This window comes from Rhinatrema bivittatum, chromosome 1 (genome assembly GCF_901001135.1).
Source record: "Rhinatrema bivittatum chromosome 1, aRhiBiv1.1, whole genome shotgun sequence".
Lineage (NCBI taxonomy): Eukaryota > Metazoa > Chordata > Amphibia > Gymnophiona > Rhinatrematidae > Rhinatrema > Rhinatrema bivittatum.
This window is the reverse complement of record NC_042615.1, coordinates 532,501,483-532,519,903: the sequence shown is the minus strand read 5'-3', so window position 1 is coordinate 532,519,903 and position 18,421 is coordinate 532,501,483. Positions and strand designations below refer to the sequence as shown.

At 45.0% G+C, this 18,421-nt stretch overlaps 1 protein-coding gene across 7 annotated transcripts in view; it reads right to left on the bottom strand.

Moving 5' to 3' along the window:
* Positions 1-18,421, bottom strand: part of JAK2 (Janus kinase 2) — a 419,848-nt gene that overhangs the window by 124,878 nt on the left and 276,549 nt on the right. For all 7 annotated transcript variants that reach the window (XR_003858317.1, XM_029613659.1, XM_029613675.1 and 4 more), the window contains one exon: positions 204-342. Coding sequence is in view for 6 of the 7 variants with exons in the window: in XM_029613659.1 (XP_029469519.1) it covers positions 204-342 (139 nt within the window). In the remaining variant the exon portion in view is untranslated. The remainder of the gene's footprint in view (positions 1-203; positions 343-18,421) is intronic.

The following is an 18,421-nucleotide window of genomic DNA, read 5'->3' as shown; positions in this document are numbered from 1 at the left end:
CTGATGTGATATTTACTTGAATGTCGATATAGAAAAGTTTTAAATAAATAAATAAATAAATCTAACATTAATTCCCCTATCTCTCATGACTTACCACCCAACTCTGTAATAACCTAAAACAGCTACCAAAACTAGTGAGGTTACTACTCAAACATCCAAGTTGCCTATGGCTCATGAATAAATGAAATAACTGGAATACTTACCATCTTTCGGTAAAACTGTAATACTGATGCCTGGATCACTGAGCTTTATAAAGGGAGGGTTTCCAGTCTTTCTGTCTTCTTCTCTGATCAGCAGAATATTCTTTGAACACACATTACCATGAACAAGACCTTTTTCCTCCTGAAGAACAAAAAAATCCCATTTTTTAAAATCTTTTGGTCAGCTAGTTTCTTTCAACTCCTAATCTTACAGACCAGTTTAAATGTTCTACAACTACACTCACTCAAATTTTAAGGGTGCAGCTTTATAAATTGCAGCATCACTCTGCCACCCACACAGTGATGAATTCCTGAAAATTGTACTTGGAAAGCATTTTATGGCTGCAAATAACTTTACCCTCTGTTGCCTTAGGTACAAACTTAGGCCTAGATTCATCATTTTGCTATAAAATTGTGAAAAATAGTGTCCGCAATAAAGAAAGAGGCGTGGTTAGGGTAATTTTCCTGATACCGCATCACATAGCTATTTTACCACAACATGTGTTAAATTTATCACACCTCGTGATATGCACACTGAGAAGTGCCCACACAGGCCTTTTATCACATTTTGGGCTGCTTGCTGCTGGAGAGAGAGACAGAGGGAGCAACTCTTTATAAGGCTCTCATATAAGTAAACTATTTATACCACTGTAAGAGGGCCAACTAGTAACTCGGGGTGAGGTTGGTGGTGGGCTAGGTGATGAAAGGTATAAAAAGATGAGATTTGTACATTGTACTCTCGACCTAGCTTCATAGCTACTAGGTAGAGAGTGCATCAAGGTAGGTCGAGAGTACAATGTACTAATCTCATCTTTTTATACCTTTCATCAATCCAAATCACTTAAAATCTTCACTGTCTACTGTGCTGTTCGTACCGCAAGACTGTGCATGTAAACCCTTCCCCCCCCCCCCAAAAAAAAAGAAACTAGCCCACCACCAAAACTCACCCCGAGTTCAGAATGGTCCCTCTTACAGTGGTATAAAAAGTTGACTAATATGTGTGCCTCCAGAGAGGCTCTCTCTCTCTGTCTTTCTTCCCCTCTCCCTGCCCAAAATGGGATTTGTGATAAATATCGTAAATACCATTTCGGCTATATCACACAGCATAATGCCAGGAAAAATGGTGTAATTATTTCCAGGGTTAAATCCCACGATAGTGTGCTATCGCATACAATGTTACGCACCCCTTATTTTCATAAACCCCTCCCAAACGCCTCCCCCTTGACTACATTTTAAAAATTTGCATACACATCTCACGATGCGTTATTTATCGCAGGCATTATGGCGTTATCGTGGGTGTTAGGGCCCTAACACCTGCGATAAGACCCTAACGTGATTGAAGAATGACCCCCTTAGACTATAAACCCTCTGGGGATAGGGAAATACCTACAGTACCTGAATGAAATCCACTTTGAAGTGCCGAAAAGCGGAATATAAAAATCAGATAAATTAAATTAGTAATTGTACTGATCTTTCATAAAAATGGATTCTTTGCACACAGATACATATTATCAGACTAATATAACAATTATTGAAAGATGTGACCACATCTGCAGAAGAGACCTATGTGATTGCAAAAACTGATTTATAATACAGTTGGATTATATTGGATCAATAAAAGACAAAATTCTGTCATTATTTAGGTAGAAATGTTTCTGGAGTTGTGATATCATGGACGTTCCTTTGCAGCTTACTTTTTTGCCATGTTCCTATTCCCTTCCGAGTTTCTCAGCAGGTCCATATTCTGTAGTACTAAACTCAGAGACACAGACCATGATTGTCCCTGTAGTCTGGCATAGTAGTTCTTTCATCAGTCAGCAGATAGTGCCTTATGCAGCACACACTTCCCTCTACACTACATAACAGAGATTCAGAACATAACATAAGAACTGCCATTTTGGGTCAGACTGAGTGTCCATCAAGCCCAGTATCCTGTTTTCAACAGTGGCCAATCTAGCTCACAAGTACCTAGCAGGATGACAAACAGTAGACAGATTCCAAGTTGATTTTGCCCAGAGGATCTGGGGTGAATTAGAAAACTAAAGATCAGGTAAAATGGTAGAAACTATCATACAGAACAAAATTACTGAGTATATATATAGGCAAAGTTTAATGGGACAAAGACAATATGGATTTAACCTAGGGAAGTCTTGCCTCACCAATCTGCTACATTTTTTTGAGGGCAAAAATAAACAAGTGGATAAAGGTGAGACAGTTGATATAGTGTATTTGGATTTCTAGAAAGCATTTGACAAAATCCCTCAGGAGCCTGACCTGGAGGAATTCCAAGGACACCTGGACAACAGTTGAAGCTGGCGACACTTTGTGATGCTTAATTATAGGGTCACAAAAGCAGACGGGAACGGTTGGAACTTCAGGCTAGACTGTCACTAAAGGGGCATCTGTAAACACAGCCTAAGATGTGATAATTGCCCTGACCAGCAAGATTCTAACAGAACAAAGGACTACCTAAAGAGTGAGGTAAATGGGCCCCACCTTGGAGAAATAATCAGGGTAGTTTAGGGATAATCTAACATGCTGTTGATATGACAATCTATGTAAATGATTCTCTGGGTAGTCACGCATTTTTAGAATTTCTAACCTAGTACTATATTGTATTTTACCTATAAAAGAAGGATCAGTTCATGTATACAATGAGATGCTGGTGGTCAGTTTGTCAGAGAAGTGGCATCAGCATCTCCCAAGAATACTTATATTGATAAATAAAAAATTACACTTTCTACAAAATCTAAGTGTTCTTGTATCCCTGGATAAGCATCATAAAGTGTAATTTGACGCTTAACACTGTACAAAATCCCAACAGATGCTGCTTGATGCACAGTCAGTATATTTGTCAGTAAATGAAAAAGCATGTTTGCTTACCAGGAAACAGTGTTCTCCTCGGAGTGGAGTAGCAGCCTACTAGTTAGAGCAATGGAATCACGGAAACCAGGGTTCATATCCCACTGCTGCTACCTGTGACCCTGGGCAAGTCATTTCATCCTCCATTGTCTCAGGAACAGAACTTAAACCTAGATTTATCAAATTGCTATAAATATTGTGGAAATAGCACCCGCGATATAAAAGGGGGCGGAGTTAGGCTAATTTTCCTGCTACCGCATCGCGTATTTTCTGCAATGCGCAATACATTTATCGCACCCTATGTTATTTTCACATCACACGCTGAGTAATCCACCGCAGGTGCATTTCTAACCGAAAAGGTTTTTATTGTGAATGGGAGAGAGACTCTGTAGAGCAGAGCTTTCCAAACTTTTCATGTTGGTGACACACTTTTTAGACAAACAATTTCGGGACACAGTAATTCAGTCTACTAGCAAACCAGAGGTTAAAGGTTAAATGAACGAAATGTATTTCGACAATTTATGTATGTTTCCTTAAATATATACATAATAAAATGATTCACGACACAACCTATCTTGTGAAAACCTTTCATTTATATTAAAAATATATAATATTCCAAGATTAATGTTATTGTTATAATTTATGAATAACAATAATAAAACAAAGTTATTGTGTTATTCAATTTACCTCTAATGAGATATATGAGCTTGATGGGATGAACACAGCTTTTGAATATTTGGTGTTAATAAGAAAGTCCAAAGGGTCTTCTGCGTAATTTTAAAAAGCTGGCCAATTTCACAATATAAAATTATTTGATAGCCTCATTCAACTAATTCAATATGGCTATGAGAGTGAAGTCTGGAATTTATAGGAAGGGACAGAATGTTAATATAAACCCTGCACCTCCAGTTCTGTAACTGTGCATCCACTGAAATTCCCCCAAACAATGGAGCTTGGTTGTTTCCCTTACAGCTCATCATACTAAAAGATATTTTCAAATTCTGGTGTCACCTCACAGTAACAGCAGCACAAACACCTTCCACTGCCAGGCATATTGTGAACTAATACAAAACCTCGCAAAAAAGACACTCAAAATCTAAACTGCAATCCCATTGTAACACAACAGAAATAACACCAAGGACTCAAACAACAATAACCCTACCTGTGAAAAAGCAAGGGTAAATATTACACTGGGTTCTAGAATACCAATACACCACCTACTGAGGAAACAAAACAAACCAGATTGCTATAGATCCCTATGCTAGCAGAATCTCTCATCAAGGTCACACACACAAGGAGCAGAGACAGACCCTCACCAAATACAGAATACAAAATAAAGGAGCACAAATTAGACAAAAACTAACCAGACTCTGTGTATTAACAATGGAAAAACAGAACCACCATTCCTCATAAGACAAATAAAATCAAGAAACATAAAGCATCAGTTATAATAGTAAAACCATACTAATAAAAGAATATTTTAAAACTACTGATAAATAGAATTTCTATTAATTAAAATCATATACATTTTTTACAATTTCCCAAACACCAATAAAATATTTCAAAACAGCACATATATCAAATAACACCCAATAATTAAAACTAATAAGGATTTTAAAAAGCCCCTGCTGTCCATATGTGGGAGCTCTTGATTTCCAGTCACCCTGATATTGTCGAGGATTAGGAGGTTATCCTCTCTCTCTCACACATACTCACATGTCCATTCTCTCTCACGCATACACTGTCACATACATACACATTCATGCTCTTATATCCACCATAACCTCTCGCTCTCACAGACACTGACACACTCTCAGGCTCTAAGACACTCTCTCCCCCTCCACACACAACCTCTTACTCCCCTGGATTTTCTCATACACACTCATGCTCTCACTCTTTCTGGCTCCCTCACATACACACAAACACACACACTCAGGCAAGTTCCCAATCATTCTCACACAAACACACACACCCAGGCAAGCTCCCAGTCACTCACACACTGAAACTGACCCCCAGGCAGGCTACCATTCATTTTCACACCACTCACTCACTATCCCCCAGGCATGCACACATTCATTCTCACACACACAGACCCCCAGGCACGCACCAATTCATTCTCACACACACACATACACCACACACAGGCAGGCACCTATTCTCACACAAAAAACCCCAGGAAGACACCCATACATTCTCATACACAGACACACCCTCAGGCAAGCAACCATGTATTCACACATATACACCCCCAGGCAGACTCCCATTCTTACACATGCACACTAAAGGCAGACCCCCCTCTCTTTCTTTTGCCAGCAACCTCGGAACCCCTCTCATTCCTCTGCTGCCACTGTCACTGCTGTCGCGTGGCTATTGGGGAGGCGCTGATTGCTGCTATTGGCACTGAAGCCCATTCTGCTGCCTCCTCTGTGCAGGCCCCGTGGGTTTCCATTTCCTCCATGTTGATCTCGTACATTGTGAGATCCGCATAGAGAAAGTGCTACTCTTGAACATTACCAAAGATTACATGTGCCAATCAGTAAAAAGTAATTTATTTTGTTTTTACCTTTGCTGTCTGATCTTAGTTTTCTAATCGGTTGGTCACAGGCTTTTTTGTTCCACCTCCCCTTTCTTATTTTTTTGCCAATTCCTTTCATATTGTCTTTTTTTTCTATTTCTTTTCTCTCCATCTATCTTCTTCCCTCAAACATACAGTCAGGTTCTCATTCTCATATGCTTTCTCTCTCTCACACACACAGGCTCTCACTCGCACATGCTCTCTCTCATACAATCATTCATACAGTCTCTCTCTTGCACATGCTGTCTGACTCTCACACACCCAGGCTCTCTCTCACTCCCACATGCTGTCTTGCTCAAGCACAGGCTCTCACTGTCACATGCTGTCTCTCACACACACACAGGCTCTCACATGCTGTCTCTGCAAACATTCAGGTCCTCACTCCCATACACAATCTCTCAACTCATCTCATACACGCACACAATCTCTCAACTCATCTCATACACGCACTCTACGGGCCCTCAGCCTCTCTCTTACCTCTGGGCCTCCTCTTCATGGGTCGCTGCAGGATGGGCTCAGCAGCGGCTCTGATCTTCACGGGCCGATCTGCGGCGGCCCTGATCTTCCGATCCGCGGCAGCGGCGGCCCTGATCTTCACGGGCTGATCTGCGGCAGCGGCGGCTCTGATCTTCGCGGGCCGATCCGCTGCAGCGGCGGCTCTGATCTTCACGGGCCGATCCGCTGCAGCGGCGGCTCTGATCTTCACGGGCCGATCCGCGGCAGCGGCGGCCCTGATCTTCGCGTGCCGATCCGTGGCAGCGGCGGCCCTGATCTTCGCGTGCCGATCCGCGGTGGGGACCCTGCTACCGGGCCTCCTCCTCTTCTCAGTCCGCTGCTCCTCTTCTGCACGCGGCAGATGCTCCATCTCCTTCCTGCCCGTGCGGCTCCGGCAACATTTGTCGTCGGGGCCGCGTGGGCAGGAAGGAGGAGGAGCACCTGCACGTTTAGACGTGACTTTTTCTTCGGGCCGTGGTGACGTGAGCTTCACCACGGCCCTTCCGATCTTCCTGCTGTGCGTCCTTGGCACAGCGCAGCCCAGCCCAGCAAAACTTCACTGCTCAGCCGCCAGTGGGATGAGGTCCACCAGCGGCCGCATTGGCTCCCACTTGCCGGTGTGTCACGTGCACCGGGCTTGCGCGACACACCGGCACACTGCAGGCGACACACTAGTGTCGCGACACACACTTTGGAAAGCTCTGCTGTAGAGGCTCATATATAAGTTAACTATTTATACCACTATAAAAAGGGGGCACTAGTATCTCGGGATGAGGTTTGGGGGGCTGTTTGACGTGCACAGTTGCCATTAGTAAAAATTTTGTGTGATTTGCAGAGGTGATAGGTAAAAGAAGAGTAGATTTGTACAATGTACTCTCTACCTAGCTTGATTGCAGCTAGGCAGAGAATGCATCAAGCTAAGTAGAGAAAACATTGTACAAATCAATGGAGAAATTACTTACCTGACAATTTCATTTTCCTTAATGTAGACAGATGGACTCAGGACCAATGGGTTATATGCTCCCTTGCTAGCAGATGGAGTCAGGTTTCAAAGCTGACATAACCCTAGATATACCTCTGCAGTGACCTCAGCCATTCAGTATTCTTTTCAAAAGCCATTGTGGACATACTATTGAAAAACTTGAATACAATTTAATAACTTAAGAACTTGATTAAAAACTTGATTAAAACTGGTGACCATAACTGTACTCAACCAAACATAAGCCCTGAATCCCAGCAATATTATAGATGCCCAGATCTAGGGATAGGATGATGGCTTACCTGTAACCGCTTTGGGATCAAGATTCATGAGTGATTCCTTGGCACTGTTCATGGGCAGAGGCCAGGATGCTGAGTCCATCTGTCTACACTAAGGAAAACAAAATTATCAGGTAAGTAATTTCTCCATTTCCTAGCATGTAGCCAGTTAAACTCAGGACCAATAGGATTTACAAAAGCTACTCCTGAATGGGGCGGGAGAATGCCCATGGTCTGGTTAGCACCACCCTCGCAAAGGCTGCGTCTTCTCAAGCTTGGACGGCCAGGCTATAGAACCTGGAGAAGGTGTGCAAGGAAGACCACGTCGCTGCTTGGCTCATGTCGACGGGAGACAGTAGCTTAGCTTCCACCCAGGATACTGCCTGGGCCCTAGTGGAATGAGCTTTAACCTGAAGGGGTAAAGGTTTCCCTGCCTCTACATAAGCTCCCGTGATCACTTCCTTGATCCAGCGAGCTAGGGTAGCTTATGAATCTGTTTCGCCTTGTTTTCTTCCACCATGAAGAACAAACGAGAGGTCCGTCTTGCGCACTAGTTCTGTATGTTCTAGATACCGTACTAACAGCCTACTAATGTTTAAGTGGCATAGGAGGTGGTAGTCTTCCAAGTCCTTGCATCTATCTAGGGATGGTAAGAAAATGCACTGGTTCAGGTGAAATTCCAAGACTACCTTTGGCAAGAAGGAAGGGACAGTGTGAAGCTGCAAAGTTCCTGGAGTCAACCGGAGGAACGGCTCCCGACATGACAGCGCCTGTAGTTCAGAGATGCGACGAGCCAAGCATATCGCCACCAAGAATACAGTCTTCAGTGTTAACAGGGTTAGAGATAGAGTGCGCAGTGGCCGAAAGGAAGGCCCTGCTAAGAAGTCCAATACTAGACTGAGGTTCCATAGGGGGACCGGCCGCTTTAAGGGTGGTCGGAGGTGTTTAACTCCTTTTAGGAAACGGGCCAAGTCCGGATCTGTTGACAGGCGGTCTCCATTCACTTCGCCTCTGAAACAGGAGAGAGCCACCACCTGGACCTTCAAGGAATTGAGGGACAGTCCTTTGTTTAAGCCGCCCTGTAAGAGTTCCAGAATTATAGGGATCTTGGTCGTCCGAGGAGGCACCCTGTGTTCCTTGCACCAGGCCTCAAATATTCTCCAGATCCACATGTATGTCATGGACATCGAGAACTTCCGTGCGCGGAGCAAGGTGGCGATTACAGCCGCCAAATATCCACACTTCGTCAGGCGAGCCCTCTCAAGGGCCAGACCATAAGACAAAACTGAGTTGGGTCCTAGTGAAGGATCGGACCTTGTTGGAGAAAGTCCCTATGCGGGGGGAGGCATAGGGGGCTCTCCACCAGAAGCCTCCACATGTCTGCATAATACGGGTGTCTGGGCCAATCCATGGCCACCAGAAGGACTAATCTTCTGTGGCCTTTGATCTTGCGAATGATGTTGCCCAGCAGAGGCCACAGAGAGAAGGCGTACAAATAAGTCCTCCTCTGGCCAGGTCTGGACAAGGGCATCAATCCCTTGGGAGCACTGATCTCTTCTGTGACTGAATTGGGAGACCTTTGCATTGTGGGTTGTGGCCAGTAGGTCGATGGATGGGAGGCCCCAGTGATCTACTAAGAGCTGGAAGGCTCTGGTCAACAATGCCCATTTCCCTGGATCCAGACTCTCCTAACTGAGAAAGTCTGCTCTGACGTTGTCTTTTCCCTGCGATGTGGGAGGCCGAGATCCCTTGTAGATTTAACTCCGCCCATTCAATAAGGGGGTCTATCTCCAGAGACACTTGGTGCTTATGGTTCTTCCCTGGTGATTGATTTAGGCTACTGTTGTTGCGTTGTCAGGCATCACGTAGACTGCTTGTCCCTGGAGCTTGTGGTGGAATTGTAGACATGCTAATCTGGCAGCTCAGACTTCCAGGGGGTTTATGTTCCAGCACGCCTCTTCCTTAGACCATCGCCCTTGGGCTGTCAATTCCTGACATTAGGCTCCCCACCCTTGGTGGCTCGCGTCTGTCGTGAGGACTAGCCAGTTCGGTGGGGATAGGCCTACACCCTTGCTTAGATGCACTTCCTGTAGCCACCACTGTAGCCGAGAACATACTTCCATCGGTAGGTGGAGGCAAACTGAGTAGTTTTGAGACAGTCTGTTCTAATGTGACAGCAGGGAGCTTTGCCGCAATCGTGCCCTCGCCCACGGTACTACTTCCAGGGTTGACGCCATCAGGCCGAGGACCTGGAGATAGCTCCACACCCTGGGGCACATTGTGTTCATCAACCAATGCACTTGGCACATCAGTTTCCATATCCTCAAGGGAGGGAGGAAGACTGTCCTGCTTGGTGTTGAATCGGACTCCCAGGTACTCTAAAGACTGGGAGGGCTTGAGACTGCTCTTGTCCATATTCACGACGCAACCGAGTTCCTGAAGCAGGGACCTGACCCGCTGGTCACCTGGAGGCTCTTTTCCAAGACTTTGCCTGGATCAGCCAGTCATCTAAGTAAGGGTGCACCAAGATCCCTTCTTTCCTCAGTGCCACTGCTACAACCACCATAATTTTTGAGAATGTTCTGGGGGCAGTTGCCAGGCTGAAGGGCAACACCCAGAACTGATAATGGCGGCCCAGTACCGCAAAGCATAGGAAACACTGGTGGTCTTGATGGATTGGGGTATGGAGGTAGGCCTCGGAGAGGTCCAGGGATGTTAAGAACTCTCCCGGTTGTACGGCCATTATGACGGAGCAAAGAGTTTTCCATGCAGAAGTGAATTACTCGCAGATGATGACTGATGCTCTTGAGATCCAGGATGGGGTGAAATTAACTCTCCTTCTTGGGTATGAAGAAATAGATGGAATAATGCCTCATATTTTCCTGGGGTGTAGGTACCTGGGTTATAGCCCTCTTTCTGAGGAGCCTTATCAATGTGGATTCCACTACTAGTTTTTTGTGCTGGGAGTGGCAAGGTGATATCATGAACATGTCCCGAGGGATGCTGCAAAATTCTAGAGCGTATCCTTCTTGTATGATGTCCAGTACCCATTTGTCTGACGTGATTTCGACCCACCTCTGATAGAAGAGGGATAGTCGGCCCTCTATCTTCTTGTCCCATGAATGGGTCGGCCAAACTTCATTGGGAAGTTCGGGTCGAACCTGAGCCCGAACCAGTTGCTCTTTTTGGTTGTCGGCTCCGAAAGGACTGAGACCTTCCCGAGGGCTGAGATATGTGAAATGAGTTTCAAAAGGGCTGGAAGCTCTGGGAGCCCCTGGCCCAACCCTTCATGGGCGAGGGGTGCTCGGGACCTCTTTTTCTTATCTTCCGGTAGCCGAGGCACTGGGGATTCACCCCACTTACTGGCTAGCTTTTCCAATTCGCTTCTGAATAGAAGGGATCCCTTGATGTTTACCTTACAGGTTGCGTCTGCTGACCAATTTCGCAGCCATAGATGTCTTCTGGCCGCCACCACTGAGGCTACTCCTCTGGCCGAGGTATGCACTAGGTCAGAGCTTGCATCCTCTAGGAAGGCCGCTGCAGGTTCCATCGCCTCTCTGGGATGCGCCCCTGAGCTACCTGCCTCTCGAGAGAGAAGCAGACACAAACGAGCCACCAGGGAACAACAGGATGCGATATGCAGTGTCATTGCTGTCACGTCAAAGGCATGCTTAAAGATGGACTCCAACAATCTATCATGTGCATCCTTCAAGGGTGCTCCTCCCTCTACTGGGATAGTTGTTTGCTTCGAGAAAATGAAGATCAGAGCATCCACTTTCGGGAAATGCAGACGTTCTTTGACTGCCGGGTCCAGGGGGTACAAGGCCTTCAAGGCTTGACCTTCTTTAAAACTGGCTTCCGGGGCATCCCACTCCAGGTCAATCAACTCCTGGATAGCTTCCAGCATTGGGAAATAGCAAGAGGCTTTCCATAGAGACACCAGGATGGGAATCCTCTTTGGTTCAGAGATAGGTCCGTGCCAAGAACTTCCAGAGTCTTCAGGGTCTGGGAGACCAGGGCCGGCAATTCATTTCTGTGGAAAAACCATAGCATGGTCCAGTATGGCTCCAGGCCTGCAGCCTGGATTTCCTCGTCCTCCAATAAGTCTGCATCCCCATCGTCGTCCATGGTGTCTGGGTCCCTGTCAGGGATACCCCTTGGTGAGGCAAGGCATGTCCCAAGGCATGCTGATAGGGCTGGGAGGACAAGGCCTTCCCAGCTGGGGCTCAGACTGGGCAGGGGCAGCAGCTGATTCTGCCTGAACAAAGGCTTGAAGGCCCTGAAAGAATTCCACCCAAGAAAAGGCTGCCGGGTCCATACCTAGCCCAGTAGGAACTGGGGCAGGGGTCGCTGAACTGCTCTTTCCCGGGGGAGGATGCAGCCCCGGGATTGCTCAGATCTGGGGTGCTACCAGTTAAGGTCGTAGCTGACACGTCCTCCAACTGGGAGGGGCTGGGCATGGAGAAGTTCTGAGAGTCCAGCCCGCCCTGGGCTTCCTCACAGTGCTAACACAAGAAGGATTCTAGATCAGACTATGCAGCCCTAATATGGCAGACACCACAAAGGGAGTGTCGCTTGTGCTTCTTAGTGCGTTTAGCCAGTTAGTGCCTGAGCTCGAATGCGTACAAATCCGCCCCGACGCTCGTAAGCATAAGAGTTGGGTTCTGCGTGAATGTATGCGTGTACTTATGCGCACAGTTATGCATACAGGTGTGCACATACTTATGCGCGCGTTAGGCGCACAACAAGGCAAGCCCACACTGCCTGTACTGCCGATCAATGGGGGAAAACAGTAAGCAAGCTGGCACCACCCAGCCTGCCACATGGAGTGCCCACCGAGTCTGACACGGGGCCTAGCCCATCAGGGTCTGCTAGGAGACGGAGAGATACTGAATGGCTGAGGTCACTGCAGGGGTATATCTAGGGTGACGTCAGCTTTGAAACCTGACTCCATCTCCATCTGCTAGCAAGGGAGCACATAACCCATTGGTCCTGAGACCATCTGGCTACAAACTAGGAAACTCTTCTTTGACCTTTCATCACTCCAAATCACACAAACCTTCACTGATGTCAACTGTGCTGTTCGTACCTCTGACTGTGCATGTCAAACTTCTCCTCCCCCAAACCTCACCCTGAGTTACCAGTGCTCCCTATTGTAGTGATATAAATAGTTAACTTATATGTGAGTCTCTAAAGTCTCTCTCTCTCACCAGCATTTGCGATAAAAACCATTTCAGCCAATAATGCACTACTAACGCAGACACAATGCATACAAAAAAGATGTAGTTATTTCCGGTGTTAAAACCTGCATTGCTGTGTGTTACTCTATCATATTTGACATTAGGAGCAGCTCACTACCATTAACTCCACCCAAACCCCTCCCACTTGCATAGCAAATGTGAAATTTGCATACTAACGTGTGATGCGGTAAATAATGCATGCGTTACGGCGTTATCACGTGTGCAAAATGATAAACGACTCTCTTAGATTGTAAGCTCTTTGGGGATAGGGAAATACCTACAGTACCTGAATGTAATCCACTTTGAAGTGTCGAAAAAGTAGAATATAAAGAAAATAAAAAGGTTCTTTGAAGACAGCAGGATGAATCAGCCATTATACATGGGTGACATCATTCGGCAGCACCAATAAGGACCCATCTCTCACAAGCTCAGTATATCTTTACTGAGCATGTGCAGGAGGTTCCCCACACTCAAGGTGCAGTGATTTAGTCGACTTTCTAGAGAGGCATGTGGGTATTAAGAATGGCTAATTCATCCTTTCTACGGAGAACCCTATTTACGAGTAAGCAAACTTGCTTTCTCCATCAACAAGCAGGCATGTATTACACATTACATGTGGGAAGTCCCAAACTGAGGGTTGTATAGCAGAAACACTTATTTAAGACAATCCAGTTCCACCAAGTGGAGTGAGGTCTACTGGGAGAACAGACTGTGCAGAACTACTTGCCCAAAGTTACTGTCACTTTGGGACATGTCGTCTAGATAATAGTGGGAAGAAAAGATGTGCACATGTATTCAATGCAAGTGGCCCTGAGATAAACTACTAAAGTTGCCATGGCTCTCACTTGATTTGCCTGGACAGCATCTAATCTCTAGTCCAGCCAGCCCATAACTGGAAATAGTTCGTTTGGCCATTGCCATTCTAAGTCTATTGGAATCAAAGGACATGAATAGTTGAGAAACCTACAATGAAGTTGATCCCTTCTCAAATAATATTCTAGGGTTTTCTTACAGTCCAAGGGGTGGAGAGCCCTTTTTCCTTTGTGCACATATGGTCTCAGAAAGAAAGTAGGCAGCTTAACTAATTGGTGAATTTGGAATGCAGACACTGCTTTTAGAAGGAATTCAGGGTAAGTACACAGAGCCACCCTATTGTGAAAAAAAATGAAGGTATGGTAAACAGGAAACCAGAGCTTGCAATTCACTCATACTTTGAGCCCAAGTGATGGCTACAAGAAATACAACTTTCCAGATGAGGAACTAAGACTCATTAAGTTTGAAAGGAGGTTTCATGAGTTGAGCCAGTACTATGTTGAGGCCCCACAGCACTGGAGGTTTATTGACCGGAGGCTTGGAATGCCACAACTCTTTCGTGAATTTGGATACCAAAAGGTAGAGAGATAAAGCCCCTTCCACCTGCTTATGATATGCCACAATACTGATGAGGTAAAGAGGTACTAAGGCTTGAGGATGAAAAGAAGAAGTAAATGTCTTGAGCCTCAGGAGACCCAAGAATACTTGATTGGGATGGGGTCATCATCAGTCTATCATCCAGATAGGGGAATGCACAGACACCATGCTGATGAATTTGCACTACTACTACTGCCATGCAGTTGGTTGATCTCACACCAAATTGAGAACCTTTTCCATTTAAAATTGTAGGACCTCCTAGATGAAGGCTTTGTAGTTGAAATCAGAATGTCCTCCACTTCTTTTGCAGGCATAAAGTGGAGACAATTGCAGATTCAGCATCTAAGCTGCAAGGACCAGGGATATAAGATTTGAATAGCAGAGCACTGTACTAATAGATGGATGTGAGATGGAAATCACACTTGTCATGGCCAGGCTGATGCAATAAGTATCATCCTTGTCTTGTCCCAAATGATTTTCTGGACAATCCTGGTGATTAGAGAGATTGGAAGGTATACATAAAATCAGACTAATGCTTCAGTTTAACAGACAATTCTTGGGAGTTGATCTGTACTTCCAGAGATGAAAGGAGCAGAACCCTTCAACCTTTCTGTTGTCTTCAGAGGCAAATAGTTCAGCTACCATCCTCCCCCCACAGAATGAATAGATCATGTACATTCTTTGATCCAAGGGCCACTTGTGCAGATGCAATCCTCTACTGAAATGCTCCACTAGTGTATTCTTAATTCTTGCAAGATAAGTTGCCTGCACCTGATTATTCATCTGGTTTAAAATTCTCTTTCCTGAAAGGAGATAAGAGAAAGCCAGGATCGACCTTACTGACATCCTGTCCTGCAGCTTTTTTGGTCACAAGGAAAGTTTTCTCCTGTAGAGAATCTATCCAGGTTCCCTTAATCTGTTGAATTTGAAGATGGTTAAACTTGGCAAAAAACTCCAGAGACAGGATGAGCCAAAATGGTCTTTACAAGGGACCCCAGAATACATGATTTCGGTGGGCCCATCACCAGTCAATCATCTGGATAGAGGAAGAGACAGACACCATGCCAATGAAGTTGCACCACCACTACCAACATGCATTTTGTGAATATCCTCAAGGCTGCAAGTAAGCCAAAGTGGAGCTCCTTGTATTGGGGTACTGCATGTCCTTTACCACAAACCAGAGGAACTTCCAGCAGGTGGCATGAATGAGGATATGCGCCTCAGCATCCTTCATATCCAGAGTGCACAATCAATCCCTCAGTTGAATGAAAGGGAGAATCGTCTGGAGAGAATTCATCTTGAACTTCTTCTGAACCAGCAGTTTGTTCAATCTTCATAAATACTACTTACTACTACTATTTAAAATTTCTATAGCACTACATGACATACGCAGTGCTGTACAAACACACACAAAAAAAGTCTGTTCAATAGAGCTTATAATATAATAAGACAAACATACATGACAAGAGATTTTGGGAATTTCATAAAGACAATGGTTAAAAAAGAAAAGAAAAGAAAAAGAAAGCTAGTTAAGGGTAAAAGCAATCAGACCTAAGATTTAAAAGCAGCCTAAAAAAAGTGGATCTTTAGATGGGATTTATACACAGAGAGGGAGCATGATGCAGCAGTTCAGGAAGACTAGTGGAAAGCATGGAGTCAGAAATTGGCGGTAGAGAAGAAAGGCACAGATAGGGGTAACTTGTCTGATGAGCAGAGTGCACAAGGGTTAGAGAGAGAAGAGAGGAGAGACAATGAGGTGCTGCAGATAAAGACATTTGTAGGTGAGAAAGAGGAGCTTGACTGTATGTGGGAGCGGATAGAGCACCAATACAGTGACTTCGGAAGAGGGGTTGAGTGTAGTGACTTTGGCGAAAAATAGGTTGTGCAGCTGAACTTAGGGTAAACTGTAGTGCAGAGGGATGGATTGCTGGGAGATCTGTGAGGAGCAGGTTGCAATAGTCTAAGCGGGAGATGTGATAGTGGATTAGGGTTCTGGTAGAGTGTTCAGAAAGGAAGGGACAGATTTTGGCGATGTTATAGATAAAGAAATGGCATGTTTTAGTGGTTTTGGATATGTGTTGAGAAGTAGAGAGAGGAGTTAAAGATGAATGCTAGGTTATAGGCTGAGGGGATAGGGAGGATGACCGTATTATCCACAAAAATAGAAGAGGGGAGGTGGGCTGGGGTGGACATAAGAAGCTCTGACTTTGCCATGTTGAGTTTTAAGGTGGCGGTGGGACATCCAGACAGCAATGTCAGACAAGCAGGCCAAGATCCGGGACTGGATTTCTGGTGTAGAAAGGTAAATCTGGCAATCATCAGCAAAAAAATGGTATTGAAAGCCATGAGAGGAAACCAGGGCCCAAGACAGAACCCTGAGGCACATCAATTGATAGTGGAATGGCAGTAGAGGAACCACTACAAGTGCGATGGGAGAGGTAAGGAGAGAACCAAGCAGGACAGAGTCTTGAAATCCTATTGATGACAGATTATCAATGAGTAGGTGGTGATCAACAGTGCTAAAAGCAGTAGATAGGTCAAGAAGGATAAGGACAGAGTAAAGACTTTTGGCTTTAGCCATAAACAGGTCATTGGAAACTTTGGCAAGGGCTGTTCAGTTGAATGTAGAGGATGAATTCCAAACTGGAGTGGATCAAGAATGACTCGAGATGTAAGAAAGTCAAGACAGAAGGACTGAACAGCACATTCAAGTAGTTTGGAGGCAAAAGCGAGAAGGGAGATGAGATGATAGTTGGCAGGACAGGTAGGATCCAGTGAGGGATGATAGTTGGCAGGACAGGTAGGATCCAGTGAGGGATTTTTAAGGAGTGATATGAATGTTTGAAGGCAGCAGGAACAGTAGCACTGAAGAGTGATAGATTGAGGATGTGATAGATGGAAGGGATGACTGCAGTAGAAACAGAGCAGAGGAAATGGATGGGAACAGGGTCAGAGGAACAAGTAGTGAGTTTGGAGGAAGAGAGAAAACCAGCAGTTTCCTCTACCGTGACTTCAGGAAAGAAGGTGGGAATGGCGAAGGCTAAGGGAAGGGTAGAGGAAAGAAGTGGGGGAAAGACAGGTAAAGGTGACCTGGTTGAGAACACAAGACTAATTTTTAATCTTGTCATAAGCATCAATCCTCACAGTTTTAGGGGTTAGGAAATAGTGGAAATAGAACTCCTGGTCTCACTCCTCGGAAAGTACAGGCTTGATCATCTTCTGCAGGAGGGGTAGCTCCATTTCCAACTGTAGTTGAGCAGTTTAAGACAGCTCTGAATTGAAGACCGAAATCCGATGGGTTAGAAAAGTGCAAGAGAAGCACAAGTGGTAACCAAATTCCACAGGCCCAAATGATCTTTGGTGATCCAATTCTACTTCGGTAGGAATGATTGAACCCTTCTCCCCATTAATGGGAAGGCAGATCTCAGAAATATCAAAAACTGGTAGCCAGTTTAGGCTGATATCTTTCCCTGAAACTCTCACACTGAAAGCTGCTGCTGCAGTAGAAGGGATGAGGCTCAATGACGAAACAGAGGAAGAGGCATCTCTAAGGAATTTCCACTTGCAAAAGACAACAAACTGGTGTCTAGCCAGAGGCAGCTAATCTCCCATTGCAGTTGACAGTGATAGGAGCATGGATTCATGCTCCTTAACTTTATCACTGAGTAGGCTACCCCCCTGGGAACATCTACGAAACAATTATGCACACTTTCTCAGAGGCTGCTAGCTCACCACCATACGAGCCTCTGGGCCTAAATGGCCACCACTGAAGTGCTGATGACAGAATGGATAAGATGCTTTCACATTCCTCCACATCGTCCATTGCCCAACAAATGTCCACCTGGTCTGGGTTTGATGACTCTCCAGGGCTTTAACTTCTGGGCACATTCATGCAGATACTGCAACATACAGAGCTGGTGAGCCACAATCAGAGTACTCAACATAGAACTCTGGAAGACCTATTCGCTAAATGAGCAGTAAGACCAGTAGGACTTTTAAATCCTGGCATTTACCCAACTAAGTACAAAACTTAGCCAAATAAACACGTTAGAAGTCAGTGTTCTTGGCCAGGTAAATTCAAGATCTATGCATTGTCTTTATAGACCTGACAAAAGTCTTTGATAGAATTTTATTTTATTATTTATTTATTTAATCCGCAAATCCTAACATGTTCAATGTGCAATCAACTGCAATAACTTATGGAAATTCCTCCAAAAACTTGGCTGCCCAAAGAAATTTATTTCCATCATCAGATCTTTCCAGGATGGGATGCAGACTAGCTTTGTTTTATATTGTAATGCTTTTAATAATTCTGGGTGTATGATTTTGATCTGCATTGATCATAACATTGGATTTTGTACACTTTAAAATTGATAAATAAT